Source organism: Lynx rufus, unplaced genomic scaffold (genome assembly GCF_022079265.1).
Source record: "Lynx rufus isolate CCGP_SWC_20201006 ecotype Redwood Valley unplaced genomic scaffold, mLynRuf1.p SCAF_2, whole genome shotgun sequence".
Taxonomy (NCBI): Eukaryota; Metazoa; Chordata; class Mammalia; order Carnivora; family Felidae; genus Lynx; species Lynx rufus.
The window spans coordinates 195,638,870-195,662,128 of NW_025814834.1; the positions used below are offsets into that span (position 1 = coordinate 195,638,870).

At 41.1% G+C, this 23,259-nt stretch overlaps 1 protein-coding gene across 3 annotated transcripts; it reads left to right on the forward strand.

The window, feature by feature from the left end:
- Window positions 1–462: 462 nt before the first annotated feature.
- Window positions 463–17,182, forward strand: SFPQ (splicing factor proline and glutamine rich). Of its 3 annotated transcripts, XM_047082615.1 has the most exons (13): window positions 463–1,359; window positions 2,052–2,240; window positions 2,576–2,877; window positions 2,977–3,072; window positions 4,328–4,524; window positions 4,640–4,724; window positions 5,445–5,562; window positions 5,894–5,942; window positions 6,023–6,144; window positions 8,547–11,717; window positions 14,890–14,937; window positions 15,620–15,706; window positions 17,089–17,182. In XM_047082615.1, exons 1-10 carry the CDS (start codon window positions 550–552, stop codon window positions 8,682–8,684), a joined length of 2,106 nt encoding a protein of 701 aa, XP_046938571.1. In that variant the 5' UTR covers window positions 463–549; the 3' UTR covers window positions 8,685–11,717; window positions 14,890–14,937; window positions 15,620–15,706; window positions 17,089–17,182. The 3 variants fall into 3 exon arrangements, with proteins under 3 accessions (XP_046938571.1, XP_046938570.1, XP_046938572.1); XM_047082614.1 differs by having other exon boundaries at window positions 8,547–14,937; XM_047082616.1 differs by lacking the exon at window positions 8,547–11,717.
- Window positions 17,183–23,259: the final 6,077 nt, after the last annotated feature.

Below are 23,259 nucleotides of genomic sequence, written 5' to 3' on the forward strand. Positions count from 1 at the left end.
AATTGGCCCAGAACAAGGTAGAGTAGATAGTAGATACACGTAATTTATGCTTTTGAACCTGAGAACGGAGAACAGCTGTTCTTTCAGGGCAAGGATACCCGGAGGCAGCTCTTGGGAGTAATCAACAAAGAAAAGGGTCCTCTAACATCTCTCCCCAGGAGCTGATAGGGCCGTGGCTTATCAGGGAAAACTGCTCTGGCGAACCCATTCAAATTTCTCACAGCAAATCACAGTGGCCTGCAGCCAACTCCTTTTCTGCTCATTGGCCAACTGGAAACTTCAGCCCCTCCAAGCCTCCCTCCTCTCATCCGGAAGCCAATCGGAAAGATTAGCGTTCCGTAACTTTGTGTCATCAAGTATCGTACTTGCAATTGGCTATTGGAGCTACAGATCGAGAAGTAGGCGGGGCCAAGCCAGCTGGCCTATATAAGAGGAGGACAAAGGCGGCGCGCCGCCTGTGTCATCCGCCATCTTGTGCGAAGCAAGGTGGCCTCCACGTTCCCAGAGCGTCTTCTCCGCTTCTGCCTCGACCGCCCCTTGATTACAGACATGTCTCGGGATCGGTTCCGGAGCCGTGGCGGTGGCGGTGGCGGCTTCCACCGGCGCGGAGGAGGCGGCGGCCGCGGCGGCCTCCACGACTTCCGCTCCCCGCCACCCGGCATGGGCCTCAATCAGAACCGCGGACCCATGGGGCCCGGCCCGGGCCAGGGTGGCCCCAAGCCCCCAATCCCACCACCGCCTCCGCACCAGCAACAGCAGCAGCCACCACCGCAGCAGCCGCCACCACAGCAGCCGCCGCCACTTCAGCCACCGCCGCATCAGCCGCCGCATCAGCAGCCGCCGCCGCCGCCACAGGACTCGTCCAAGCCCGTCGTTCCTCAGGGACCCGGCCCGGCTCCTGGAGTGGGCAGCGCTCCGCCGGCCTCCGGCTCGGCACCGCCCGCCACTCCCCCGACCTCTGGGGCCCCCACGGGCCCAGGCCCCACCCCGACCCCGCCGCCCGCTGTCACCTCGGCGCCCCCCGGGGCGCCCCCGCCCGCGCCGCCGAGCAGCGGTGTCCCCACCACCCCACCTCAGGCCGGGGGCCCCCCGCCTCCACCCGCAGGGGGCCCGGGGCCCGGTCCTAAGCAGGGCCCAGGACCCGGAGGCCCGAAAGGCGGCAAAATGCCAGGCGGGCCGAAGCCCGGCGGCGGCCCGGGCCTAAGTACTCCTGGCGGCCACCCCAAGCCGCCACACCGAGGCGGCGGGGAGCCCCGAGGAGGCCGGCAGCACCACCCACCCTACCACCAGCAGCACCACCAGGGGCCCCCACCCGGTGGGCCTGGTGGCCGCAGCGAGGAGAAGATCTCCGACTCGGAGGTGAGTATCCCGGAGCTACGCGTCGGTTTCCCTAAGATGGCGGCGGCCCCCTCCTCCTTCCTTTCCCAGCCTCCATTTTGTCGGAGACCGGAAAGAGCGCGTGCGCGCGGGCGGCCGAGGGCGGGGCCGCTGCCGGAGTAGGGGGCGGGCGGCGTGGGGCCTCTAAGACGCCCGAGGGAGGCTGGCCTGGGAGGCAGGCGATGACAAGCTGCCCTGGGCCATGTTAAAGCTAGCGGGTCCTGGGAACCAGACTAGAGCGTGCTGTGTAGGGTTGGAGAGATCTGGGAACTTCCGGCCTTACAGGAGCAGGCACAAGTCATGTGGGTTGGACAGCAGGGTTTTGGTCATTTTTTTTCATGTAATACTTGATTTGACTTAACGTCTGCTACGATGTAGATTTGTTAGCGACACTAAGCATGTACAGCTGACGAGGTTGCTCATGTAGAGTCGAGTCTAGAGAGGGCTGTAGGTCTATTCTCGAGTGTTCTGGATGGTTTGGGCTGTTTGATGTTCGGATAGTTAACTGCATTGGAAATCCGCAAATAAGTAAAATTTTGTTTTGATTGTAAACGGCATTGAAGAATAACTCCGTTGGTGGTGTTACCCAGGCTGGGAAAAGCGAACATTGTTACTGAATTTTCCTACTTGATGAGGTGACTCGTGTCTGAAAAATTTCCTTTCTTTTTCATTAGGGGTTTAAAGCCAACTTGTCTCTCTTGAGGAGGCCTGGAGAGAAAACTTACACTCAGCGTTGTCGGTTATTTGTTGGGAATCTACCTGCTGATATCACAGAGGATGAATTCAAAAGACTATTTGCTAAATATGGAGAACCAGGAGAAGTTTTTATCAACAAAGGCAAAGGATTTGGATTTATTAAACTTGTGAGTTTTTTTTTAATTTAATGTGGATTTAGAAGAGTGTTTTCATTTTTTGCTACTGCAGACGCTAGCGTTCAAACCAACAGCAATAAGTTGGTTTTTAAATTTTTCACCTTTTTTACAAACAAGATGCCACTTATATAGCGAATAATTGTTGGTACCTAAGAAAAGGGGAGAGTGGGTGGATAAGACATTTAACTACCTACCCTGAGTGGTGTCTGGGAGGGTTGCTTGAACTGAGCCTGAGGAAGAATAGGAGTGGGAGTTAAGCTTTTAACAGTTTCAGAGTGGACATTAGCCAATAGGTTATTAACATGAGCATGTCTGATAACTTTCAGGAATCTAGAGCACTGGCTGAAATTGCCAAAGCTGAACTTGATGATACACCGATGAGAGGTAGACAGCTTCGGGTTCGCTTTGCCACACATGCTGCCGCCCTTTCTGTTCGAAACCTTTCACCTTATGTTTCCAATGAACTGTTGGAAGAAGCTTTTAGCCAGTTTGGTCCTATTGAAAGGGCTGTTGTAATTGTGGATGATCGCGGGAGATCTACAGGGAAAGGCATTGTTGAGTTTGCTTCCAAACCAGCAGCAAGGAAAGCATTTGAAAGATGCAGTGAAGGTGTTTTCTTACTAACAACGTAAGTTCTTGTGCTTATCCTAATTTTTATTTATTAACTTGGATGAGGAAGTTGAAACAAACTGAAACGAAGTTAAGACGGAACCATTTTTGTTATTAGAACTCCTCGTCCAGTCATTGTGGAACCACTTGAACAATTAGATGATGAAGATGGCCTTCCTGAAAAACTTGCACAGAAGAATCCAATGTATCAAAAGTAAGATTGATTTAAATTTTAAGCATTTTTCTTATTTAAGTCCAAACCATTTGCAGTAATTTTTCACTTTTGCCTAGAAAATGCAAAATTCTTCAAATGCATATATGCTTGATAGAAATCTAAGGCTCAGGAAGTTTAGAGGTTTTGAAGCGGAGATCTTCAAATGCCTAGTATTCATTGTTGAGATAGGTGTAGTTTACATGCAATTTTGTTTTGTCTTTAGAACAATTGTGTGATGAATAGGTATCTTCCTTTTTAAGAATGGAAAAAAAAATACTCCTTGATTAGGCATTTGGTTAGAGGAAACAATTAGGAAATGAGGAAGGTAGGATTGCTTTTCAGTGCCCATTATTTTCTGTTACCATAGAATTCTGGGACATGTATTACTTTTTTACATAAAGGTTTAAAAATTTTAAAATGTTTATTCAGTTTTGAGAGAGTGGGGAGGGGCAGAGAGAGAGGGAGACACGGGATCTGAAGCAGGCTCCGGGCTCTGAGCTGTCAGCACAAACTGCAGGATGATAACCTGAAGTGAAGTTGGGCGCTTAACTGACTGAGCCACTCAGGCGACCCAAAGATTTTATTTTTAAGTGATCTCTACACCCAGTACGGGGCTCAAATTCATAAGGCTCAAATGCACAACCGCAAAATCAAGAGTCATGTGCTTCTGACTGAGCCAGCCAGGCATCTTGGGACATGTATTATTTTTGATGTAAAGTTATTTTTTTTTTAATTTTTTTTTATTTGACGTTTATTTATATTTGAGACATAGACAGAGCATGAACGGGGGAGGGTCAGAGAGAGAGGGAGACACAGAATCTGAAACAGGCTCTAGGCTCCGAGCTGTCAGCACAGAGCTCGAACTCGCAGACTGTGAGATCATAACCTGAGCCGAAGTCGGTCGCCCAACCGACTGAGCCACCCAGGCGCCCCTGTAAAGCTATTTTTTAAAATTTATTTATTTTGAGAAAGAATGCGAGTGGGGAGGAGCAGAAAGAGAGAACCCAAGCAGACTCCATGTTGTCATGATGCGCAGAGCCCAACTCAGGGCTTGATGTCATGACACTGAGATGACCTGAGCCAAAACCAGAAGTTGGACGATTAACCGGCTGAGCCACCCTGGCGCCCCTGCCATCCCCTGCCTTTGGGTATTTCTTAGAGTCGATAGGCCAGGGGCAAAATCAGTGTTTTTAGGGTAATTGAGTAGTCTTTCTTATGTGCATCCACAAATCAATTCATGTTGAAATATTGTCAGGGAGAGAGAAACCCCTCCTCGTTTTGCCCAGCATGGCACATTTGAGTATGAATATTCTCAGCGATGGAAGTCCCTGGATGAAATGGAGAAACAGCAAAGGGAGCAAGTTGAAAAAAACATGAAAGATGCAAAGGACAAATTGGAAAGTGAAATGGAAGATGCTTATCATGAACATCAGGCAAATCTTTTGCGTCAAGGTAAAAAAAAAAAAAAAGATCCTGTTGTGTAAATTTCACTGATAGGCTGAATTGCTTTTTGAACTTTTTAGAACCCCGTTAATGTGAATTCACAACAAAATTTTCTAATGTTTAGATCTGATGAGACGCCAGGAAGAATTAAGACGCATGGAAGAACTTCATAATCAAGAAATGCAGAAACGTAAAGAAATGCAGCTAAGGTAAAATTTTGTTAAACTAAATTAAGCCTTTTCTTCTGCATAAACATTTAGAGGAAAAGATACGTCTAAGTCTTGCAGGTGAGTGTGTTGGCATACAGAGGTTAAATACTGACATATGTCAGTGTTGGTTTGACACTAAATCAGAGTAGAGTGTAAGGTTTTCATTTAGGACACCAGTTTTCTTTGTCAGAATGCTTCTAGGTCTGTTCTAGACTCTCTTCAGGGTTTCCTGTGTGTTTGTTCTAATCTAGACTTTGTAATTTTTTTTTTAATGTTTATTTTTGAGAGAGAGGGTGACCGAGCCAGGGAGGCGGCAGAGAGGGAGGGAGACAGAATCCAGAGTGGGCTTTCTACTCAGAAGAGTGCCTGGCTCAAACCCATGAACTGCCATGAACTTGGAGAAGCCGAAGTCAGGTGACTAATCAGCTAAGCCACCCAGGTGTTCCTCTAACCTAGACTTTGTAAAGCTCTGAGGCAGACCACTAGCTTTTTCCAAGTTGACTTATTTATTTTAAAGTTCATTAATTTTGAGATAGCATAGCATGGGAGAGCACAGGTAGGGAGGGGCAGAGAGAATCTCAAGCAGGCTCTAACTCACAAACTGAGATCATGACCTGAGCCGAAGTCACATGCCCAACTGACAGAGCCACCCAGGCACCCCTTCAAATTAACTTTTAAAAGATGTGGGTGACCGTTCATGTGCTTGATGAATATTTCCAGGCAAGAAGAAGAACGACGTAGAAGGGAAGAAGAGATGATGATTCGTCAACGTGAAATGGAAGAACAAATGAGGCGCCAAAGAGAGGAAAGTTATAGCCGGATGGGCTACATGGATCCAGTAAGTAAAATTCTATTGCAGTCTAGTTGGAGTTGTCTACAAAACTTGTAGGTACCAAAAATATGAAGTCTTACTAAGTTAAATATAACATTTCACTTTATAGTTTTTGTTTTTACAAGTGTATTATGATACGCTTTGAGTTTTATCTTCTTGGCTGGGCCTAAAGATTTCATTGGTTAGGACGAAGCTTTATCGGTTTTTGGATAATTGAATTTCAACAAGTGGTTTCAGAATACTGATTTTAAAAATAGTCTTCATCTTTGAGTTTTGGAGATTTTTTTTGTCTAAGAATTCGTGGTATGGACATATGAAAGGGATTTTTTTCTTTCAGAGAGAAAGAGACATGAGAATGGGTGGAGGAGGAGCAATGAACATGGGAGGTAAGCATGAAAATAATATTAGCAGTACCATTCAAGAGCTGTATTCTGGTTGAGTTGTAACCAGCATTTTTGTTTCCTAGATCCCTATGGTTCAGGAGGCCAGAAATTTCCACCTCTAGGTGGTGGTGGTGGCATAGGTTATGAAGCTAATCCTGGAGTTCCACCAGCAACCATGAGTGGTTCCATGATGGGAAGCGACATGGTAATGTATCCTGTGTGACGTAGTACAAAGGAAATTCTCATTTTTCACAACTTACGTGTGTGTGTTTTGTTTTCTGTTTTTTTTTTCTTTTGTTTTGTTTTTTTAAGTAGGTAACTGAACCTCTTTTTAGTTCCCGTATCATGTAAATCATAATATTGAGGAAAACTTTGGCAACATAGAAGAACTCAGTATGCGGTAACCTAAACAGAAACGGTTGCCAACAAGAAGTCAATGCTGTCAGTAGTATGTTGGAGTTCTCTTCGGCAATAAGTAGACATAGGTGCTTTCCATTATATTGCTTGTGTACTTTTGCACTCTAGCACATGGCAAATCCAAATTCTAAATGTTAGATGATGTACCTGATTATTCTACATCCACGTGAGAGTAATCAAATGGCAAACTGTCATTCATTAAGCTGATATTTGCCATAAGTATGAATCAGACTTGCAGTTTATAGTTTTAGGCATGTTTTAGTGATGTGTAGGACTTTGACCTATATTTGGTGTGGTTTCTACCCATGAGAAGGGAGTTGTTTACTGTTTTGACTCGTCGTTTCCCACTTGTTGGGCCTGTCAATAGGTGCACCTTCTAAAACACTGACATCTCTATATTGCTACAGGATAGCAACAATCCATGACCATTTTAAGCATACTAGTTGTGTGCATTTGATCTGAACCTTCTTGATGCTTTCATATTTTAACTGTACAGGTAGTCTGTCAGGATGCTTTAGAAACAACCAAGTGAATTGGTCTGAGTGGCTGTGTTAGGGCTTTACAAATCCATAGGAAATTTGAATATTGGATTTAGAGGTGGGTTTAGAGAAGTGTGCATTTTCATAACTGAGTTGAATATGATTGGTTCACCTACAGGCTTTTGGCAAAGGAGAGGGAAGCTGCAACACATAGCTCGTTAGGTTTATTTTACAAATAGGAATGTAAGGATTTATTATGGGGTCTAATCCATTTAAAGCCTACTTGAGGTTTTTTGAGAATTAGAATCATAAATAGCTGGTTGGGTAAACGTAGTGTTGTTTTCTTCAAAATGAATTTAAAAAATAACGTGGGTAACATTTTGGTTTATACGCTTCTAAAAGGCAGATTGTAGGTCTATATCAAATTTGTAAAATATAATTTGGCATGATGTTCCCACAATTGAGATTTTTTCTGTCTCCTATAACAGGTAGGGTTCTAAGATGTAATAACATAACCGCGAAACCCCCAAATTTTCTCATAGCTTTTGAGAAACACTGTACAATGTGTTAAAACCCTGACATTTTTAGGTTTTTGAGAAATAGTTTAAAGAATTGAGATTTAGTTTAAGTAGCCCTGTAGTATATAGTAGAAAACACGTTTGATATGTATAGGAAGTTAAACACTGCTTTTTTCCCTCCCTTTTGGAGTGATGTTCTCTGTAACTGATTTATTTTGAATAGAATTTGTAAGGCTTTTGTGCTTTGCATATCAATAGGATTTTTCTGTTTGGGAACATAGGTTTCTAAGATTAAAGTACTTAAAACTAGATGGAATAACGAAGTCCTGCTTTACTGCAGTCACTTAAGCTTGGTGTTGAGCTGTTTGGGAGATCCCCAAAACATGGAATCATAGCTAAGTGTCCGTAGACTTTCAAAGACCCGAAGGAAAAGCTGGGCTGGTGTGGGGGTGGGCTGTATATTTAGTCAATTTGCAACTATACTACTGTGAACATAATTGTCTCTGCTTATTTAGTGATGGTTCTGAAGGTGGTATACCTGTGAGAATATGGCAACACTTTTAATGAAGTTACTGTGCCGGTTAAGTGACTAAATCTGTTAGTCTTTTATGCTTTTTCTTTTTGTAGTCTGGTAGCATTTTATTAAAACTTTGAACGTTTTAAGATTCTGCAACTTAGCAGATGTGTCTTAAGATCTTGAAAAGCACAAGGTTTCTTATGCAGCTCATGCCACTAACTGGTGAGTAGGTCTTTGTCACTTCATTGAGTGAATTGAATCTGTCTGGTTGGGCTTGTTAGGCTTACTTGGAAATTAAATTTCCTGTTCAGACCTTGAAAGTGAGAAGTTTGCAAGCTTTTGCAGTGGGTTAATCTGATGTGAAATTTCTTAAAACTCATTTTGGAATGGGTTTTCACATCTGCACTAATTCTTAAATTTTTTAGCACTACAGGGAAGACCTATTCTTTGAAACAGGTGTATGAGAATGGCTCAAGTGGGAACATACCACAAGGCATGTATTATCGTAAACTAATTTTCAAATTACCCTTTTTTCCTTTCTATGTTCCCGGTACCTGTGGATCGACTCATTGGTGATTGTATCGACGAACGTTGACTACGGAACCTTCTAAAATATTTACTTAACACACATGGACATCAACTACATATAATGAACTGTTAATTACTGTTCCAATAGCGTACTGAGCGCTTTGGGCAGGGAGGTGCGGGACCTGTGGGTGGACAGGGTCCTAGAGGAATGGGGCCTGGAACTCCAGCAGGATATGGTAGAGGGAGAGAAGAGTATGAAGGCCCAAACAAAAAGCCCCGATTTTAGATGTGATATCTAGGTTTTCATTCCAGTTTGTTTTTGTCTTTTCTTGTTTAGATACCAATCTTTTAAATTCTTGCATTTTAGTAAGAAAGCTACCTTTTTATGGATGTTAGCAGTTTATTGACCTAATATTTGTAAATGGTCTGTTTGGGCAGGTAAAATTATGTAATGCAGTGTTTCAAACAGGGGAATTCTTTTTCCTTTTTATTTCCTTTTTTTTTTTTTAACTGTATAATGTCCCTCAAGTTATGGCAGTGTACCTTGTGCCACTGAATTTCCAAAGTGTACCAATTTTTTTTTTACTGTGCTTCAAATAAATAGAAAAAATAGTTATAATATTGATCTTCAACTTTGCCATTCATGCTTCTATGCACATTAGGCTAGGTATTCCACTTCGAAAGCATGAGCGTGTCTAGGCCTTTGAATGGCATATGCCATTTCTGGGAAATGTATCTGTAGGCTAAGCATTGCTTTCTACAAATAAGTACCCCCCCTTGTTTTAAAAAGAAGAAATGCATATTGAAGTAGTTTCATGATTTGTTTGGCATTATAGGAAGCAAGCTGGTGCTAAGTATTTTTAAATGGTTATGTAAGCAAGCTGAACTGTAACTCTTCCTTCAGGAATGTGTATTAAGATTATGGAATGGGTGAAAGACTTGGTAGGGGGAGAAAGTGGGTATGACTAAATGGATCTTTATGGCCCTATGATCTATCCTTTCCTTGAAAGTTTCTGAAGAAAAAAGTGGAAAGATCATTTTGTTGCATTCCTCCATTCTTGTTTTTAAAAGAACAAGTCCCAAGCCCTACAAATGGCTTGTATTGAAGTTTCATATTTGAATTAAAGATTGTTAAACATGAAGCCTTTTCATGTATTACTTCAAGCGATTTATGAAGATGGGGTTTAGTGTGAAAAATTCAACTTGCAAGTGAGAAGCGTAGTAACCATGAAGTAGGTTTAGCTACGTATACATTTGTACTCTGTAACTTTTACATCTCCTTGTGCTACTTCTGGTGGACAAAATCTGTAGGGCTATGAAAACTTGTTCTCTTTTCTAAGAACTAGTGGTGACTGTTAATGACCAGTAGCGTTGTAGATCACGATTCTTATTGTAAACTATTTGTTAACCTGCTTTTCTATAGTTTACTTTTGATGTAGCACTAAATCTGGAGAGAGTTGCTCATGCTACACAGTACAAATACCCCTTTCTCCCACCATAAAGTTTTGGAGTGTTTCGATGGTGTTGTCAGCTGATTGTCAACTTCATTGAATCTCCTTCCATTAGGATAAGACATTCTGACTTAACGTTAAAGTAGATTGTTATTGTTGTCTGATAGTACGATGGGAACCTGTTTTCCCAGCGTATGTATGTTAGAGGAACAGCTTCCTAAAAGTAGGTAAAGTAATTGAATTGGTTTGGCTTTGTTCTTAGTTCCATTCAAATTTGTACATTACAGAACTCTTACTATGGAATGTGTCTTCCTCCTTTTCACCTCTGTTCTTGGTGCTAATTGGCAAAAGTAAAATTCTAAATCAAATCTTCGTTAAATGCTGAAGTTTAGTATTGTGCCTGAGTACAAAGGGAAACCTCTTGTTGAAACTCTGAGCACTTTCTGCATAGGAAACTGGATAATACTAAAAGTAAAACACTAGTGGAGTATAAAGGCATGTCACTCAATTCTGGTTGTGTGACTTGACAGGTACATGGTGTGCTAATTAAGGAAGAGAATCTCCTTAGAATATGTTTATTATTTCTTCCCCAAGACACTTGGAAGTGGGTAGTAGTTCCACCATAATTCTATCCATGAGGAAGTTTTGTCCCAAGTCATTAATTGGTGATATGTATGAGGTTTTCTGTATGGAAACAAGGGTCTGGATTTGAAAGGAATCCATTACAATTTGATTGAATTGTATGGTAGGGACTCCACTAATGATAAATTAAGGGGTGTTCATGGGACACCCACAGAGGGTGAACGTGAATGTGTGTGGGCGGGGGCTGGTGGGGAAGTGGGAAAATCTGCCTATAAAATTAATGTTTCAGTTTATTTTTCAGATTACATGCCTTTCTTTATAAGGGATGCTGGCACAGACCCCTAAAATAAGCTTTTGTTAGTACTGTACCTTTGAAGAGTGGTGAAGGATGCTAATGGATAATCTCCTGAAAGTTGTGGTTTTGCTAGCCTTACTGTGGGCTGTAGAATTGCTAAACGTTGTTTAGCAAATAATGTTGCTTAGTTTCCACTAAGTTTTGCCTTTTCCTCACTGAAACAGCAGTGTACCAAGGGTTGTAAGCTACTCAAAGAGACTTTCAATAAGTCTTGGAATGCATATGGTAGTTTTTAGCTTAATGTGAATTTAAATCCTCTCAAAAAGGAGTTTCCTAAAAGCTGATATGAAATGGGTGGGAAAGGGAATGTAGTACTTTTGAAGTATTTCAGCCATTTTTCTTATTTAAAGAAACCAGCTGCCCCCATTTCCTCTTCTCCACTTTCTCTTGTAATTTTATTTTAAGAGGAACACTGATCATTTTAAGCTTATTACTCCTAATCTTTAAACTGCATTGTGTACGAGATCCCAGTGTATTCAATAGGTACCTTACAAGATTAACTGAATGGCTCACATTATTTAGTGAAACCATAATCCTCTGCTTAGAACACTAATTAAAACTCCTAAGAAGTCCTATAAACCCCACCACTCTTTATATAGATGTATTATACCACTAATACAAACAGATAATAATTTGGGAAATTGTAACGTTACGCCTGTGCAATTTTTATAAGTGGCATATTATGGCAGACAAAAATTTAGATACTTGGCTTTTCTCGGGCAAGCCACTACGTTGTGGCGGGATGTTTTCTGGTGTTCTTGGACTGCAATTGTGCACTATTAAAGTAGTGGCCTGCTACATAACTGCATTTAGCCAGCATTTCTGCAGTGCGTAACTGTGAGGAACGTAGTACCGCAAATGGCAATGGACATTAGGACCCGGATGTAGTATTCCTGCTTGCTCCAAGATTCTCATTGCCGACTGCATACAGGTAGGTAACAAGCAATATAATCTAACTTGGTGACTTGCTATGTACTTTTATTCCGTGGGCATTCTGACATCACACTTCTGACCATGAAATTACAGTGCAGCACCTAACACTTGGATGGTAAAGCTAGCTGCTATCAAAACTGCGTGGGTTTGGGTTTCAAGCTGTAATTTGTCAGGCAGAAATCAGTGCTGTTGCAGTTCTCAGATAAAAAGTGCAAACTTGATTCTTTGGTACATCTGATGCAGTTGTGTGGTTTCCTTTAGTTGCATTGTAACTGAAGAGAACGTGGAACACGTCAGTGGTGTGGGGGAGAGGGAATCAAACCATACTTGGAAAGTAGAGTGCTTTTAGCATCTTGACATGGACTGTATAGCATGTGATACTGAGTCTCTGTTGTAGCAAACTGACCTGCCCATAGGTCAGCAATATCCATTTCAGAATGCAATCTTGGTAATCATTCTGCAGGTTGGAGTGAATTAAGACTAAAAAGTACAGTGGTTTTTTTTTTTTTTTTTTGTAATGTGACTTAAATTTTTTTTTTAATGGGCTTCATGGGAATACCTTTGTTACTAACGTGGGCTTAGATGGGAATCTAATGTGAATAGTTCCAAGTTATGTGACTTGTCTAAATATGTCTATGCTCTAAACCTGGGGGAAAGTGGTGTGGCATGTTGACTTGCCTGCAGTTGAATACATGTTGGGAATCATTTCCCAATCCTAAGACTTCTTCGTCGTATTCTGTAGGATGACTGCAAATGTTCAGAGTAGATTTTTGAATTTGGTTCCCTTAGCTTTAGGGATGTGATGTTATAATCCAAAATGCTTACCAAAAATAAAAAAATAAAAAGTCTTCAAAAGCAGCTTTGGTTGCTTAGGACTTCAGCTTTGTAAGCTTTGCATCGACTGTTGTTCCAGACCTCAATTCAACTTAACTTTGGTCTCCGAGCTGGTTTTTAGCTAGCATGCATGGAAACAGCTTTCACGTATAATGCTTTCTGCTCTGTAACTGGAAGTTTGGTTTACTTTGCATAAATGCCGGTGAAAACTCTTCGTGACTATGAGAATTTTCTTCCATTGTATCAAGAAAAATGGCTTGCTCTTTGGCAAGCAATTCACAAGGTGGGGACAAATTTGTACTTTAATACGTAGTCTATTCAAACAAATATCTTGACTCTCCTGTTAGGTGAAAAAGCAAATGGTGACTAGTTTAGCTCTTTGTTAATAATACAATGCAGTTCAAACATAATGCTCAATATTAGTGACAATAGTGTCGCTAAATTGACATACAACCCCGATGGGATTTTCCTGTGGCATAATCCATTAAATCGGTGGCCAACACTTGCTACCGTGATTTAGTGATTCAAGTGTTTAGAAATAAAAGCTCAGGTTCATTTCTTAACAGTCAATAACAATTTTGAGAGAACGTACTTGTTACAATATATGGACTTGAGGAACATCATTGGGGTGGGGGGTTAATTTTGCTTCATTTCTGCTTATTTCAAGATGAGTAGGCTTTTGCACTTTGAAATGAGAAACCTGTGACTTAAGTCAATTCTAAACTAGTTTCGATTTGTATGTAGCTATAATTTGTGAATCTTAGTGTAGAGGATCTTAAAATCACTCACTCAAAAAGCTGGGAATAAATGGGCTTCAGTAACACCACTATACCGAGGTGCTTGCATTGTATTTCATAGTGTTTCCTTGTTGCAAACCAGAATTATTCTTTTTAATGAGAATGGTCTAAAGTTCAGAGGTGTGATGCCAGAATGCATTTTCGTACTGTTAGGCCCTTGGAACAGATACCGGTGCTTTCTGAAAGATGAAAGAAATGGAATGGGTGCTCTTCACACAAGGTTGCAAAACCTACCAAGAATGTATAATAGTCTCATTTTTCCCCAAGAAAAGAGATGCGTGTGACTAGTTTCGGACTTTTAACCTTAATGGGGGTTGCATGTCTCCTATTGTTAATCATTGTCAGCTGCAGTGACATGATCAACAGTCCTGCATTTTTATTGCCTTTCCCTTAATGATTTTGGACAGGTTTGAGAGAGCCAGGATGCTTGTTCTGGGCCTTTATTTGGTTTTGGCTTTAGCTGATAATGTTTCAGTGTCTGTCAGCTAGTGCAGTTCTCAAATGGCTGCCTATTAGGGAAAGAATTCCGAGGATTTGACTGCTCCTAATCATCTGTCATTGCTGCTAGATAATGATTGGCAATTTTTAAGACTCAACTGTGGAACTCTCACAGTTGTACACCATCAACCATAAAAATGTTGCTTTTGAACACCAGTGCTGAAAAGATTTTATTTGGAGGGTGAGAAGGGGGCTGGATGCAGAGTACTAGGATAATCTGGAGAATGGGAGAGAATGCAAAACGATATAGTATCCCTTATGGATGGTACATGTGCAACAGGGAACTCTTATTTTTTATACCCTTGGCAGTAACTGATAATCAGGGAGGAAGAAAAACCTGGAACTTGAATTAAGGCTGATCTTTCTGGTTTTTGTGCACTGCGGCCCTACCAGGCATATATATAGTGAAGGTGAATGTCTTCTCCCTCAGAAAAACGCAGGTTCCTTGCTGTCCCGAATAAGGCATAGCTTTCCTGCCCCAACTTAAAACTCAGTGAGGACTTGGAGGGAAAGAACGAGGCAAATACATAGGATTGCAGGATAACAGCTGCAGTGTTGTGTACTGTGGAGTGGGGAGGGCACTCTTCTTGGAGGACTCCTGCTGAAGGTGGTCAGTCCACCTGAGAATGGAAGACATACTTGAATGGGGGGCAGGGTATGTGCTTTTATATGAAAAGAGAGCTGATGTTAAAACTCATTTGGTAAGGTAAACGTTGTCACATACCTTCACATAAGGGATAGTATATTTTGGGTTGCAGTCAAACTGGATTGTGCTCAGACTGGTGAAAATAGCAGTTAGGCTTTTGTATTTCAATTAAGATACAATTTTTATTTGAATTCAGCTGTCTACTTTATTACTTTACATAAGAATAATTTTAGATTTTTCCCCCCATCAAGTTTCTTCCTGTTGTTTTTTTATTCCGTAACTTGCCCCCAATCTTTTGTCTCTGGAATTTACTCTTTAAATTTTGAAGTTAACTAGCATTTTCAAAACCTTTATACCCTTGTCTTTTATATTAACTTTCTTTTATTATTCTTTAGGTAAGAATGATTGATGTTGGCTGATATTGGAGTACTCATTCACTTCAAGTAAGTTTCTTTGGAAGTCCTAACCTGTAGAAGAGTTTGAGTTTGATTTGTAAAAAGGTTAAATAATTTGATTTAGCTATGTGGGGCAAAACATGTTTGATTTTTAAGATGTTCACCTCTCCTAAGATAATGTCCGAGTGTTTTGTTTCTGAAAATAGTTGTTTGCATGTGAATGTGAGTGGGAAAGAGAAAGTATTATAAAAGTGTCAAACAGTAGGAGAATTGAAAAAAATGGTTGAATCTGTACCTGAAACTAATAGAACTTTGTGTGTCAATTATACTTTGTATGTTATTAACTTTGTATGTTAACATTGTATGTTACTTTTACAACTATAGAAAAAGATACATGGTTATGTAGAGAAAATGGACAAAGAAGGCCTGAATTAGTGGAGAACTGCCATCTTTTTAGTACTCTTAAATTCCACTTTTGACCCATTCAGAATGGGTCATTGGTAGAGGAGGAAAAATTCTGAAGTGTTATGTGAAGAAAATTTAGAATGTCACCTTGGTGTGGGCCAGGTCCTTCCTAAGTAAAAACAGCAAAAGAAAATACAAACCACTGATTGGAACCCAGACCTGTACCCCAGAATGTGCCTCTTGTTGATGTGAGAATAAAATGTACATACTAACAATTAATTTACAAAAATGTAATATGCTATATAAATTCTGTTTTTAATGATAGGTGGATAAGCTATTAATCTCAAGACGATATCCCACAACATGAGCCAAGAAGGAAAGCCACAACTTGTTAGATTCAGGAAGTGTCTGGGTAAGTGGAATCATTCTTACTTTGTAAACTGCCTTCTGGAAAACTCTTGGGTGTTCCAAACATGATTATTTACGTGTGAATATTTCATTTTAACTTACTCTGTGTTAAAACTTCCTTGTAGGGAATATGTTTTTATAGTACATATTTATAATCATTTTAACAGCCTTCTTGAGGTTGTAGGCCTTGTTTGTTGGTTTGGCTCAAGCCTCAGGAAAACAGGGACTTCAGTTTTCTCTAAGAGTATGTATGTATATCTACCTTTGTCCATTGAACTATGCAGAGGAGAGTTTGGAAAATTTAAAGTTCCTTGGTTGTTTTTGTATTTTTATTTTAATGTTTGTTTATTTTGAGAGGGTGTGTGCGTGAGCCAGGGAGGGGTAGGGGGAGGAGAGAGAGAATCCCAGGCAGGCTTTGAATTGTCAGCACAGAGCCTGACACGGGCTTGATCTCATGAACCAGGAGATCATGACCTGAGCCAAAATCAAGAGTTGGGTGCTTAACTGAGCCACCCAGGTGCCCCAGAGTTCCCAGTTTTTTAACCACATAGTCACTTGATGGGATCTCCTATAGTTGATCTCATCTGGTTGATGTATTAGAAGGGTTGGCAATTTTGGGGTTTGTGTTTGTTTGGTTTTGTGAGATTTTTTTTTTTTTTTTTTGAGAGCAAGTGTAAGCGGGGGAAGGGCAAAGAGAGACAATATCTTAAGCATGTTCCATGCCCAGTGAGGACTCCCATCTCATGACCATGAAGTCATGACGTGAACTGAAATCAAGAGTCAGATAGATGCTTAAGCGACTGAGCCACCCAGACACCCCCCGGGTTGGCAATTTTAAAGAAAACTCAGCTCAACTCTGCTATTCTAGCTGGGAAAGCCATCATAGACAGTAGGTAAACAAATGGACATAACTGTGTGCCAGTATTTTACAGAAAGGTAGTAGGTGGACAGTAGCTTACTGTCTTCTCATCTAATACAAATTGCATAAATAGATAACTAGGTAATCACTCAGGTTTAAAGGGCTGTCATAATCGTAGTTTGAAAAGAGAATAAGGTAGAAATAGCAATAATTAATTGACTATATCTTAAACCTAGGGAAGGTGCCAATTAATGGAGTATCTTATATCTTCCTTCCAAGAGTGGTTGCTACTTAAGTTCTAGTGAATGGAAGTAAACTTGAATCAACTAGCTGGTGACAAAGTCTGGTGTTAAAATCATCTGCCTCTTAAAGAATCCTTAATTCTATAGGTCATTAAATATTGTTAATACCACACTCTTTGATTAGTATTGTTTGGTGTTAGGAAGTTTACTTGGTGCGAAATGGTAAATGTTTGAGAACTCTGATTCTTAACATATTTTGGAGTAATTGTTTCTTTTAATTGGCAGGATCAGGTGAACTGTGTCCAGAAAACCAGTGAGGAAGAGGGCAAAGAGGAATGAGCAACCTAATTGTTGTTAATAAAGACATTTTAAAATCAGATTGTGCTTTTATGTGTTTTGGTTTTTGTTTTTAAGTTAGGACCTTTTGTTTCCTAGAATTCTCCTTATATGTCATCACCTTGTTTCTAGGTGATATAAAAAGATGCTCCATATTGTGGGCATAGAACTGGTTATAATTCAGGACTCTTTCTTGGACCTTTTTGGCAGAGCTACTTCAACATTAATTACTGATCAACCTAACGGCCCTTCCTCACTGTCCTAACTAACCTGATTTAGCCATCGATAGTTTAAAATTGCCTTCATTCTTTATAGGTTTTATTCCTAAAATTAGCGTATGATGAATACAGCAATTAACTACATGCCCCTCCTTCATTGGGTTTCAGGCATTAATAGCATTTTGTGTCCCACTTTGTGTTTCACAAAAGAATCCTCAGATGCTGGTTATTACAGGGTACTCCTGTTAGTTCACAAAGAAGCACAGACAGAATTACAGCTTGCCAAATGACGAGGTTTCCTCTAAGTTGAATTTCATAATGCGGTAGCAAATGGACAGGGTCTTTGAATATAGATGTAGGGAAAAGCTTGCTGGAATTGGCTGTAAAATCTGCTTAATAACTTTGGAAGTAAGATCTGCTTTTCTCCTTTCACTCTAGTCATTCTTGAAACTTGACAAGATGTTAGTCAAAGGACTCTTTGGCACTAGCTTAAGCATTTGTTTGGGATAAGGTGTGTGAGGCTTATGTTTAAAAGGTAATTCTGTTGCTAGGTCTCTGTGGGCCTCATTTGTATAGTGCAGAATTTCAGAAAGTGCTAGTTTGTTAGCTTGCTGTAAGTAAGCAGAAGAGAAGAAACTTGGAATTCAGAAGTTTGCTCAGTGTTACTTGAAAAAGAAAGCCACAAAGGATTGTTGAAAGTGTAACAGTCACCCCTCCCATGGGATTTGCTTTGAAAACGCGTGTGGTCAGTACCAGGGATGAGGTCAAGACCTTGTTTTTCTCATACTCCTAGTCCTTGTTTCACTGTGGTTGGCATATGTTTTAGAGGCCAGCCATCCCAAATCCAGAATCTTCTCAGTCCTTTTTTTGGTTCAAGTTTTTATTGCTCCTTTTTGATTGCTACGTTAGGAACCTAATGGATCTCTAGGCAAAAATTAGTACAATGGTTTAGGGGCATAACGGGATCTTAACTACTGAAGTTCAAAGTATTGAGCTATTTGCCCAGCTGTGTTATCTGCCAGGTTACCCAATTTGCAGTTTGCTTATCAATAAAATGAACATAACTTTCTTTGGGCAGTTGGGATAGAAATTGATGGATGTGGTGTTTAGCACAGTCCTGGCTCCAAAGTTGCACATGTTATCTTAAAATGTGTTTACTAGTCACCGGGCTTCACAGGCAGCAAGTTAAGAATTCTTCTCCCTCTTTACACAGTGTAATTAGGTATGACCGGCAATTTTAAACTTGATAGCAAAGAATAGAGGAATGTATTCATTTTTGGTAAGCTTTTAGACCATAGAGTCTAAGAGGAGAAAATAGGAATATATCCTTCAGGCTAAAGGGATTGGGAAGTCTGGGAGAGGCCTTTTAAGTTGGGCAAGTTAACTTCATTAAATAGAGATTCTTAATGTTGCCAGTTGTATGTGGGTAAATTGGCATTTTTAGTATTTGGCCCAATGTTGGGTAGATGTTAAGTGCGGAGACAAGGTGGGAGAAAATAAGCCTGAGAAAGCTTAGAGCTCAAAATGTGACAAAGTCCACATGATTCTGTAGCAAATGATGTGTGAGGTTGTAGTGTCTTGGCCTAAAATGAGTTTCAAACATACTGAAGTCAGAGGAACCCGATATTCCCCAAACTGATTTTAAATATTTTTTTTTTTTCAACGTTTATTTATTTTTTGGGACAGAGAGAGACAGAGTATGAACGGGGGAGGGGCAGAGAGAGAGGGAGACACAGAATCGGAAACATGCTCCAGGCTCTGAGCCATCAGCCCAGAGCCCGACGCGGGGCTCGAACTCACGGACCGCGAGATCGTGACCTGGCTGAAGTCGGACGCTTAACCGACTGCGCCACCCAGGCGCCCCTCCAAACTGATTTTATAGATGCAGTGTGGTCCCAGATGACTTATTTTTTAAATTTACTTTTGAAAGAACATGAGCAGGTGAGGGGCAAAGAGAGGGGGAGACAGATTCCAAAGTAGGCTCCGCATTGTCAGTGGAGAACCTGATGTGGGACTTGAACTCAAGGTGTTCATTCGTGAAATCATGCCCTGAGCTAAAACTTAGAGTCAGACGCTTAACAGACTGAGCCACCCAGGCGGCTCCCCCAGATGAGTTTTTAAAGTTTATTTTGAGAGAGGAAACACAAGAGGGGCAGATAGAGAACCCCAAGTAGGCTCCACATTGTCCGTGCAGAGCCCCACTTGGGGCTAGAACCTATGAACCTGTGAGACCATGACCTGAGCTGAAGCCACCCAGATGCCCCTCCCAGATAACTTTGAAATCGATAAGCTGATTGATTCTAAGATTCATATGGAGGTTTACCTCCTACCGTGTGCAAAAATTAGAGCAAACTACTCTTAAACTCAGGTATTCTGGTTGCTAATGCTGTATAATAAATTTATCCAAAGGAATTTGGTACTTCGATCAGTTTTGTGAGTCAGGAATTTTGAAAGCGCTTGACTTGGCCATTTTTGTTTGGGATCTCCTGAAAGTGCAGTCAGTTGATGGGCTGTAGTCCTCTAAAATTTCAGCTTCACATTTAAGATGGCTTATTGGTTGACATGGTAGAAGGTGGTTTTTGGCCAAGAGCTTACCTTGGCCTGTTGCCTGGAGTGCCTATTTATGGGTTCAGCATGACCATCTCAGTCGGAGTAGTCAGATTTACATGGCAACTGGCTATCCTCAGTAAGAATCCCAAGAAGCCCCCATGAAAGCTGTATGACCTTTGTGACATGGCTTTGTCACTTCCTCCATGCTCTGTCTAAACAGTCACAACTCAAGCAGATTTAAGGGGAGGGGATCTGTCCCCCCCACCTCTCACCTCTAATTGGGAGGAGTGTCAGAATTTGCAGGTATGTTTTTTGTTTTTGTGTTTTGACTTTAATTTTTAAGTGCAGATATGTTTTTTTGTTTCCTTATTTTGAGAGACAGTGGAGGAGGGGCAAAGAGAAAAACCCAAGGAGGATCCTCGCTGTCATCGCAGAGCCCGACATAGGGCTCAAACCCATGAACAATGAGATCATGACCTGAGCCAAAACCAAGGGTCAGATGCTCAACCGACTGAGCCACGCAGACAGATAATGTTTTAAGACCACTACTGTCTTGAAATTCATAGGCTAATTAGTTATCTGTTTATTTTTTCATTTATCAGCAATACATTTGATCTTAGCCAAAAGACCAAAAAGTGATCACAAACCAGCAGTGGATTTTGTTGTCTCTTGTGCATATACATATTTAAACAAGTGGAGATACAAAGATGTCCTGTCCTCAAGATGCTCTTCTCGTGGGGAGGTCTACATAGTTGAGAAGGAAGAGAAACCTACACTTTTACGTAGGTCACAGAAGTTTATTCTAATATATTCTTCACAACCATTCACTAGTCCTAGACATATGCTGAAGCATGAAAATAAGAGAATGATCTGTATAGTGGTAGGCAGTTGGATATTATTTATTTTTAAGTAAGCTCTGTGCCCTACATGGGGCTCAAACTCATGACTCCAAGATCAGGAGTCACATGCTCCACCAAAAGGCAGCTAGATGCCCCTGACTATTGTTTTAGATGGAGATTTAACAAGCAGTGCACTTAGCAATCATACACAGAAGGAATAAAAAGGAAGCAGGGTTAGAGGAAAGTTGAAATGTGATGTTACAACAGAGGTCTCAGCCGATCCATGAAGTCTTTTAGAGTTGTCCCAAATTGAGTTAAGGGGGTCGAGCCCTTTTGTCCCGCCGGATATGGTCTGTCTCTAGTGGAGTTGGGGAAAGATGGGCATACACCTGGACGAAGCATCTCCTTCAACTGAGGACAACTCCCAGAGAGGGACTGCAGTTTTGAGCCTGTAGGACGGCTGGGGAAGCAAGTGCCTTAATTCTAAAAGGGCTATCTGGTGGCATACCAGAGTCCAAAACATGTTTACCTAAAGCTCAGGGAAGACTACTGGACTTGCAGTATATATATGAGAATCATTAGCATCTAGGTAACAGATGAAGTCATGGGAGTAAATAAAATTGTCCAGGAAGTACATATAAGATGAGTGAGGCGCCTGGGTGGCTCAAGTCAGTTGAGCATCAGACTTTTGATTTTGGCTCAGGTCATGATCTCACAGTTTGTGGGTTTGAACCCTGAATTGGGGTCTGTGCAGGTAAGTGGAACCTGTTTGGGATCATTCTCTCTCTCTCTTTCTCTCTGCCCCTCCTGCCCTCCCTGCTTATGCTCTCGCTCATAAATAAATAAACTTAAAAAAAAAAAAAAAAAAGCCTGAGGGTGCACTTCGGAGAATACTAGGATTTGGGAGTAAGAAGAGTTCATGAGAGATGAGAGAGGATACAATGAAGTGATTTTAGGGGCTCCAGGACAGGAGAGAAGATAAATTATAAAGCAAAGATTTAGAGGCAGAGAAAAGTATTAGAGTCTAGAGTGCAAGTAGATGGCTCACCCTTGGTAGGAGAGTTTTTTATTCCTCTAAAACCAGAGGGAGGATTAGGGCATCTGATGTTAACCCTGCTAATGATCCTACTGTTTGCTGTGCTGTGAGTCAAAAGAACCTGTCTTGGGGTGCCTGGCTGGCTCAGTTGGTAGAGCCTGCAACTCTTGATTGTGGGGTGGTGAGTTCAAGCCCCACGTTGGGTGCAGAGCTTACCTGAAAAAATGAAAGAACTTTTCTTACTCAGATCCACTGAGTTTCATTTTTAGCACATACGGAAATGCTGGCAAGCTCGTGAGCTTGCTTGCTTAGTCATCTTCCTTGGAGTCCTGTTACTCCTTGCCATCCTCTATGAGGTTGGAGTTGTCTTTTGATCATATATAAAGTTCATTTCTTATAGACAACATATTGAATCTTGCCTTTAAAAAAATTTTTTTTAATGTTCATTTTTGAAAGAGAGCACAAGCAGGGGTGGGGTGAAGAGAGAGGGGGACACAGAATCTGAAGTAGGCTCCAGGCTCTGAATGTCAGCACAGAGCCTGAGGCAGGGCTTGAACTCACGAACCGTGAGATCATGACCTGAGCTGAAGCCTGACGCTCAACCGACCGAGCCACCCAGGCGCCCCTGAATCTTGCCTTTTCATCCAATTTGACAATCTCTTTTTTATTTGGAGTCTGCTTTTGACCACATATTTAGTATTATTACCAATATGGATTTAAGTCTCCTACCTTATTCTGTGTTTTCTATTTGTTCTATCTGTTCTATGTTTCCTTTCCCCTCTTTTCCTGGTCTTTTGGTATTTTTAGTATTCCATTTTATTTTTTCTGTTGACTCATTAGTTATTCCTCTGTCTTAGTGGTTGCCTCTTTAACTTATTTTTACCTTCAAATATATGCCACTTCGCATAGAAGTAAGAACCGTAAGGGGCACCTGGGTGACTTAGTCAGTTAAACATCTTGACTTCGGCCTAGGCATGATCTCGCTATTCCCGAATTCGAGTCCCATGTCATGCTTTGTGCTGACAGCTCAGAGCCTGGAGCCTGTTTCGGATTCTGTGCCTCCCTCTCTCTCTGCCCCTCCTCCACTTGCCCTCTCTCTCTCTCTCTCTCTCTCTCTCAAAAATAAACATTAAAAAAATTTTTTTAATAAAAAAATAGAACCTTAAAACATCTTTTCCCCATCCTTTGTGTTATTGTCATACTTTATTTTTGCTTGTGTTATAACCCCTAGAAATAAATTATTTTTGCTTAAACACTCAAATATATTTTAAACAAGTTTGAAAATTAGGGAAAATGTCATATATATGCATATATGGCCTTTTCTCAAGAACTAATTCCAGTGTCTTTACTGCTAATGCCACAGTTGTTTAACAAGGTTCCTCTGTTTTGGATAGACAGAACATGAATGTTTCCCTGGCCTGTGTAAACTCTAGGTTCATCTTACAACTCCTTGATTGTTCTTTGTTTTTGTTTTTTT